General features: G+C 39.3%; 2 protein-coding genes across 2 annotated transcripts; one reads left to right on the top strand and one right to left on the bottom strand.

Annotated features, from left to right (window-relative positions):
• On the bottom strand, window positions 29-737 carry LOC104789708. The gene is made up of 2 exons (XM_010515362.1): window positions 197-737; window positions 29-90 (listed from the first exon to the last, which is right to left on the bottom strand). Exons 1-2 carry the CDS (start codon window positions 735-737, stop codon window positions 29-31), a joined length of 603 nt encoding a protein of 200 aa, XP_010513664.1.
• Window positions 5,888-6,397, top strand: LOC104789707. Its single transcript, XM_010515361.1, has one exon. It carries the CDS (start codon window positions 5,888-5,890, stop codon window positions 6,395-6,397), a length of 510 nt encoding a protein of 169 aa, XP_010513663.1.

Below are 8,383 nucleotides of genomic sequence, written 5' to 3'. Positions count from 1 at the left end.
AGGCCTCCTGACGATTTCGGGGAGCAAACTATCTCCCAAGAGACCTTGGCTCCTCGAGCTGAATCTGACACTCCCTTCCACAAAAAGGAACTGCAAATACGCTCCAACTCTTCTAGACATTTGTTGGGGAGAAGGAAGATTGAATTCCAGAAGTTTATGGTGCTGTTAATGACTGATTTAAGCAATTGCAGTCTACCTGCAAACGAGAGATGCCTATGAGTCCAGCCAGAAATTCTACCTTTGACTTTATCAATAAGCGGTTGATAATCAGTCGGAGAGAGCTTTTGAGTAATCAGTGGAACTCCCAAGTAACGTACAGGTAAGGCTCCATGTGATAATCCTTGCCGAGAAGCTATTCCACTGATGTCATTTCCATCGAGGAACAGACATGATTTAGCGAGATTGACTCCTAGTCCAGATATTACCTTAAAATTCTCTAGTACATCAAGAATTGCAGCCAGGGAGGATTTTGTGCCATCGAAGAAGACTAGAAGGTCATCTGCGAAGCTGAGATGTGTAATGAGAGGATCAACACAGAGAGGATGAGGCTTGAAACTGTTTTGAACAGCAGCAATATCCAGCTTCTTTGATAAGATGTCCATGACTAGAGTGAACAAGGGTGCAGAGATAGAATCTCCTTGTCTTAGACCCTTCTTGCCTTGGAAGTACCCAACTAGCTCTCCATTTAGTGCAACCGAAAAGGAAGGAGAAGAGAAACAAGTTGTCAACCACCCCATAAACACCTCTGGTAGGTCATAGGCTTTGAGGATGTTAATGAGGAACTCCCAGTCGATGTTGTCAAAAGCTTTTTACATGTTATATTGAACTAAATAACGTTTAGTTGTAAACCCAAACCGACAAATAGTCTCGTTTTAATTGTAAAATCTAAACCCTAACCATCTAATTTCGTTTTAATTGTAAAATCTAAACCCTAACCATCTCATTTGTGAATCCAAACCGACCTATAATTTCGTTATAATTGTAAAATCTAAACCCTAACCATCTCATTTGTGAACCCAAACCGATATATAGTTTCGTTTTTATTGTAAAATCTAAATCCTAACCATCTTATTTGTGTATCCAAACCGACATATAATTTTGTTTTAATTGTAAAATCTAAACCCTAACCATCTTATTTGTGAACCCAAACCGACATATAATTTCGTTCTAATTGTAAAAAACCTAACCATCTCATTTGTGCCCAAACCGACATATAATTTCGTTCTAATTGTAAAATTTAAACCCTAATCATTTCATTTGTGAAGCGAAACCGATATATAATTTCGTTCAAAAAACAAAAATGACATGATATTTTTAAAAATAACATATAATATATGTAATGGGTATAAAGTAACTGTATATAAGGATAGAGAATGTCATGTGGGCCCTATGGTAGTGATTTTTGTGATTATATATTTTATCTGTCTTCAAGAAAATAACGGCACAAACATGAAGGAAATTAGAGATTTTAATATCTAAAAAGTAAAAAGGTAAAGTATAGAAGAAGAAAAAATTCGAAGAGGCAGAGGAGGAAGTCACGAGAATGGAGGAAGAGAATATAGGCAATGGCACTTACACGTGATGTGGGCCTTAACAAACCACGTGTTTAAGGCCCTGTTTCTTCACGCCCATTGGCCCACCCTTTCTCCTCCTAAGCATCCTTTATTAAAGAAAAAAAAAATTGTGTCAGGCGCAGCAGCACACATTAAAAATATCTTTCTGATTGATGATTTAACCGCCGTATTGTATAATTGTATTTGTATGTATCAGACATATATAGTTCAGCAAGATATAGAACATCACCCATGTTGTACGTATAATTAGATTTGTTAAAACAATTAAGAGTAAGGGGTTTATATAGTATAAATAAATTTAAACACATTTTGTGTAATTTAGCAAAATGTTTAAATAGCTTCAAAAGATTATCTATGTAAATAACTGGATCAAAAAAAAATTGTGATAGTGTAATCGATTCAAATCTGCACAAGTCGAGTTGTTTAGAAGTTTTGATTCTTGATATTAGCATCGAAAACAAAATTTATTGAATCTCTTTAACTAACTTTTTACTATGAGTTTACCAAAATGAACACCATATAAAGCCATATAGACTCATATACGATCAAAATGTGATTATATATATCCAAAGAAAAGAAGAAAACGAAATGGTAGTGATCGAGATCTGGAATAGAGATTTGTCTTTATATTTTAATGGGAGAAGGAGAAAGAGCCGAGGCAGAGCAGAGACGGGTGAGACCGTTTTGTGTCCTCGAGAACCACACTTATGCTTTCCCCCATAAAATCCATTTCTTGTCTATCGTCTCTCTACTTCTTTTTAATTTAATAACTACATTACTACTAAATTACTTATTTATTACGGTTCTGCTTTGTTAGTTCAAAAGAGTAAAAACCATACTCGTAAAATAGATATAAAAATTGTGTTTCGTCGGCCGGTGGAGATTTTGAAGAAAGTTAAACCGGTTGATGCCGACAAAAATAACAAGAGAAGATGATTTAAACCGACGATACATTATTGTGTGCTTTTTCAGCCGTCGGCAACGTGGTATACGTATACCTAACTTTTACAAGACCTATATTTGTATTACGTCTTTTTATTTTAGTTGAAAATTATATTTTAGTTTGTTCTTATTATTAGTCTATTTGCTTATTATAATTTTATATGTAGAGTTCAATGTTCGGAGTATGTTTCCAAAAAGAAGCCAGGTGATGGATGCATCTGAAATACAAATTTGGATCTCGTGAATCCTTCACATCATCAATACATGTCGATTAAATTATTTGTAGAGATGAAACAAACTAATGTGATATAGTACTTTAGCTTGTAGACAGTGTGCAACTCCGGAATCGAGACGCTACATGTATGATGATATCGATCTTGGAATCTTCTTCATTTTTTATATTTTTTCTTGCACTACCTTAATTACTCTTGTCGGAACTCCCTACCCAAAACTCAGACTTCGCATCTCGTATGTATTTTGTTTAATAATATCGTTGTCATGGAGTACTATCTATTTCATGCATGGACAGACATTATTTTGTTATTGACACCGGCGGTGAAATAATATAGCATTATTGTAAACGAAGTTTTGTATAATTTAAGACAAATGCATATAAGATTTTAAAATATATAGTTGAACGATCTCAAAACACATATATATATACACTGACAAGTGACAAACTACACTAGTTCAGAAAGTGATGCTACTATATATATAATGCAAAGCTAGTTACATTTTTTTTTAAACCGCATAGTAATTTTGTATATTGGTGGCTAATTTATATGTTTTCGTATTTTAGGTAGTTTTAGAATTTTAATTTATAGTCTACACTCTAGAGACTCTAGAGATGAGGGTTTTAGTAGTTTGATATATTATTTATTATTATCATATATCTTTAATTTAAATTTATTTATAAATGCAAGGATTTCTGAATATATAAAGTTATTTATATATTATTTGTGTCATCTTCACAAAGAAACTAAGCAAATGACAAACTTTGAAGTTGCTAAAGTATTCACCTAGATTGACTTGCACCAACCGTTTCCAGAATTTGTTAACAAAAGATATTGAAAGAGTTCTAACAAAAATACAAAACGCTCTCTGACCCATTTCATGAGGTAGACTTCTTTATCCTGTTTCTTTGATCTCCCTGAGCCGGTGGCGGCCACCGCCGGCGACTCTCTTTCTGATTATGGCCAAGAAAAAGCGTAAATCCGCACTACCTGCTCCTCTCCAGTCACTTTCTCCTCCCGGATCTGCTCCCCCTCTTCTCCCCACCCCAAAATCCAGAATTTGTTAACAAAAGATACTGAAAGAGTTCTAACAAAAAATACAAAACGCTCTCTGACCCATTTCTTGAGGTAGACTTCTTTACCCTGTTTCTTTGACCTCCCTGAGCCGGTGGCGGCCACCGCCGGCGACTCTCTTTCTGATTATGGCCAAGAAAAAGTGTAAATCCGCACTACCTGCTCCTCTCCAGTCACTTTCTCCTCCTGGATCTGCTCCCCCTCTTCTCCCCACCCCAAGAACTAAAGTAGATCTAATTGAAGATAGGGATCAGATCTCACCGCTTCCTCCCACAGTGGTAAAAAATTCAGCATGTCGAAGCCCCTCTCACTTGGGCTGAGCGTACATTTGGCGGACCTTGCTCTCTCAAAAAATGTGGCTCCCCTTTTCTCCTAAAATCAGGTGAGCTCTGTGTCCAAATCCCTAACAAGGTCATTGAGGAAAGTAAACCTCTATGGTAGAGTTTCATTGTCGGGCAATTTTACCGCAAGGCTCCCTCCTTTGGAAAAATTCGAGAATTGGTTAACCTAATTTGAAGCAAGTGGCAGCATGATATCACGGTCACAAAGCTTGACACCCCTAACTCCTTCCTTTTCAAGATCTCCAATGCCTCGACGAGGCAAAGGGTAAAAAAGGAAGGTATTTGGTCTATAGACGGCTCCACCATGTTTGTAGCTGAATGGACTCTGAGGGTTCAACCTTTGAAGCCGTCTCTCAGGACAGCTCCGGTATGGATCGAGCTTCGAAATGTTCCTTTTGAATTGTACAATCCTCTAGCGTTGAGTAGAATTGCAAGTATTGTGGGACATCCTATACGCCTTCACAAAGAAACTGAGCAAATGACAAACTTTGAAGTTGCTAAGGTATTCACTGAGATTGACTTGCACAAGCCGCTTCCAGATTTTTTTAACGCCCAGATCGAATCAGGTGCTACTAGTCGAGTTGCCGTCTCATGTCTGCATCTTCCCCCCATCTGCCCCCTTTATGGCGAAGCAGGACATTCCTCTAAGCATTGTACAAACGCTCCACCTCTTTGTACGCTTTGTAAGAGAGCATTTCACGCTGAGGAAATCTGCCTTTGGAGAAAGGGGAAGGAGAAAGAACCTCTTGTAGCCCAGGTAGTAAATTCAAACATAGCCTCTTATGATTCATGGAATATTCCCAAGGCTACAATCTGGATCAAAAAGGCGTCCAATGGTGCTTCTACTTCAAGGTCCACTGGGAATGAGATTGTTCTAAACTCTTATACCGCAGAAAGCCATGAGGTTATGGAAACTGCACAAGATTGCAACCTTGAAGACTCTTTGCCCCCTCCTGCTCATGTCAAGGAAGTGGAAACGAACAAGGAAGGGGAACCTGAACAAGGAGAGATTGTTGCTACCTCCCCTGGCTGCTCCCCCAAACCACCTCTTGCTCTGGTGCGTTCCTTGGATGAAGATCAAGGGGCATTTACTAAGGTCTTATCAAAGAGTCGAAAGAAGAAAATAAGAGCCAAACTCAAGAATGGCTCTCTTCAAGCGGGAAGGTTTTCCTTCCGTCACTAAATCCGTTTATATCAACAATTTTTTGTGATGCTGATGTTTTGTTGGAATGTAAGAGGGATCAATGATCCAGATAAGCAGCAAAGTTTTAGATCGTGATGCCAACGACAACGTCCAGTTTTTGGATGCCTTTTGGAGACTCACGTCTTAGAACACAACGGGCAGACGGTAATGAAAAAGATTCTGCCGGGATGGAGTCTTATCTCAAATTACGAACACTCTCATATAGGGAGAATTTGGGTTGTATCTAGTAAAGTTGTGAAGGTTACTCCTTATAAGAAGACCCGACAACATATCACGTGTGGGATATCTTGGCCTGAAAAGGAGATAAATTTCACAGCTTCTTTTGTCTATGGAGCTAATTTACGAAATGATCGCCTAGCTCTATGGAAAGATCTCATGGATATGTCACTACACACCCCTCTGCGAGGTCTTCCTTGGCTTGCTATTGGAGATTTCAATCAGACACTTTTACCTGAGGAACACTCATGAGGTGAAGATTTTGCAGTTTTCTCTGGAGGCTGTCGAGAACTTCAAAAATGCATGGATGATTCCGGTTTGATGGACTTTCCAGCTCATGGTCCTCTTTTTACTTGGTGGAATCATCAACAGAGAACTCCTATAGCGGAAAAGCTTGATAGAATTTTGGGCAATTTTTACTGGTTTGAACAGTTTTCGAATGCTATAGCTACTTATGAGGAACCTTTATTCTTTGATCACGCTTCTTGTTGTATCATATTCCAAGAGAGAGGTCCTAAGCCCATCAGACCTTTCAGGTTCAACCACCACTTAATGCAGCATGAGCAGTTCCTTCTCCTAGTTCAAGACAGTTGGTCCTCCATGGAGGTCTCTGGATCTCAAATGCTGCAGATAAACAAAAAGCTCAAACTCCTTAAGGGAAAACTTAGAGAGTTAATCAGATCAGCATTCTCAGGTATTGAGAACAGAGTGCGAGTAGCTTTAGCTGATCTGCGAGCAGCTCAGAGAGTCCTCCTCACCTCTCCAACCCCAGAACTAGCCGAAGCCAAAAGGAAAACTTACCTTCATTTGTAAAAATTGTCTGCTGTAGAGGCTATCTTCCTTCGCCAGAAGTCAGGACTAAAGTGGATTTCAGACGGTGATGAGAACACTAGTTACTTTCACAAGTCAATGTCATAAACAATGCATTCCATGGAATTAAGAGATTGCGTCTTGAAGATGGATCAGTAATCACAGACAATACTCTGATCAAAAATGCATGTGTGGAGTCCTATTCTTCCCTCTTTGGTTTACAAAGTACCATCCCTTGCCTCCGAGCCTCCATTCAAACTGTCCATCCTTTCAGGTGTTCAGAAACTCAGAAAGCCTGTCTAGAAAGAGGTTTTACTGCTTCTGAGATTAAGGCAGAATTATTTGCCCTACCTAGTGATAAAGTCCCTAGCCCAGATGGTTTCACTGGAGAATTCTTCAAGAACTGTTGGAGCATCGTGGGGGAAGAGGTTACATCAGCAGTTTAGGCTTTCTTCACTCAAGAAAAAATGGAACCTAGTTGGAACTCGACGGTTGTATCTATGATCGCAAAGACTACAACTGCTGAAGAGGTTTCAGATTATAAACCTATCTCGTGTCTGAATGTGATTTACAAGGTAATAAGCAAACTGTTAGCGAGAAGGATACATAACATTTTGCCAATGATGATCCAGGAAAACCAAACTGCTTTCATTAAGGAGAGACAGATTGTGGAGAATGTTCTTCTAGCTTCAGAACTTGTCCAAGGCTATAATAACAGTGGAATCTCCAAACGTGGTATGCTCAAGATTGATCTTAAAAAAGCTTTTGACTCTATTGAATGGAGTTTTATTCTGGATATCTTGCATGCGACAAACTTCCCAAGTAAGTTCATTCTTTGGATCAGTCAATGTATCAAAACAACTAGGTTCCCAATCTCAGTTAACGGGGAGCTTTGTGGTTACTTTAAAGGCAGGAAAGGTTTAAGGCAAGGAGACCCACTCTCTCCTTACCTCTTTGTTATTGGCATGGATATCTTCTCACGGCTCCTAGACCTGCGGTTCCAGTTGGGTCAGATAGGCTATCATCCCAAGGCGACAAATCCAAACGTTACTCACCTAATCTTCGCTGATGATGTAATGATGTAATGGTATTCTTTGACGGCGAATACTCATCCTTGAGGGCTATTGTCAACTTGTTAGACTATTTTTCCGGAATCTTGGGTCTAGTCTTAAACAAGAACAAATCTGAGCTGTTCCTAGCTGGCTCCACCTTGGCAGATCAAAGTAGAGCAAGTTTGGATTTTGTTTCTCTATTGGATCCCTTCCGGTTAAGTATCTTGGTCTCCCTCTGCTCCCAAACCCTCTCACCCGTTCTGATTGTGAGTCGCTGGTGCAAAGGATCAGAAATAAGCTTCAATCTTGGAAAAATAAACACCTTTCTTATGCAGGGGGATTACAGTTGTTAACCTCTGTTATTCAGAATATCACTGCCTACTGGTGTGCAGCTTTTATCCTCCCGATAAAGTACATTAAAGATATTGAAAAACTTTACCGCAGATTTTTGTGGTCAGGTGCATCTGACATCCCCAAAAAAGCAAAGGTCAGTTGGAGAATAGCTTGTACCCCTAAAGCAGAAGGCGGTCTAGGGCTAAAGGACTTAAGAGTGTGGAACAAGATTTTTGGCCTAAAGCTAATATGGCAGTTATTCTCTCTCTCGGGTTCTCTTTGGGTGGTTTGGTGCAGGAACCATAAGCTGAGAAGAAAGTGTTTTTGGAAACTCTCCTCTTCGAACCATGGGTCTTCTATGTGGAAGCAGTTGCTTAAGCTTCGGGACATAGCAAAAACGTTCCTCTCATGCAAAATTAGAGATGAGAAATCTTGTTCTTTTTGGTTTGATAAATGGACTCCTTTTGGAGATCTGTTTACATTTCTGGGACCTGATGCACATCTTTGACTTGGTCTACCTTCAGACTCTACGGTGGCACAAGCTCGAGCAAGACATGGGTGGATCTTTATAGGAGCTCGAAATCACAACGAGGAACTGTTACTG

The sequence above is a fragment of the Camelina sativa genome, chromosome 5 (assembly GCF_000633955.1).
Source record: "Camelina sativa cultivar DH55 chromosome 5, Cs, whole genome shotgun sequence".
NCBI classification, from domain to species: Eukaryota; Viridiplantae; Streptophyta; class Magnoliopsida; order Brassicales; family Brassicaceae; genus Camelina; species Camelina sativa.
The sequence above is the reverse complement of the archived record's forward strand: the minus strand, read 5'-3'. Positions and strand labels throughout refer to the sequence as shown.

Excerpts from the sequence above, each read along its gene's own strand:
- LOC104789708 (XM_010515362.1), bottom strand. The coding sequence starts at position 737 with ATGGGGTGGTTGACAACTTGTTTCTCTTCTCCTTCCTTTTCGGTTGCA. Across the intron at positions 91-196 it reads TAGGCATCTCTCGTTTGCAG|TTCCTTTTTGTGGAAGGGAG; the intron begins GTAGACTGCAAT and ends GCGTATTTGCAG.
- LOC104789707 (XM_010515361.1), top strand. The coding sequence starts at position 5,888 with ATGGATGATTCCGGTTTGATGGACTTTCCAGCTCATGGTCCTCTTTTT.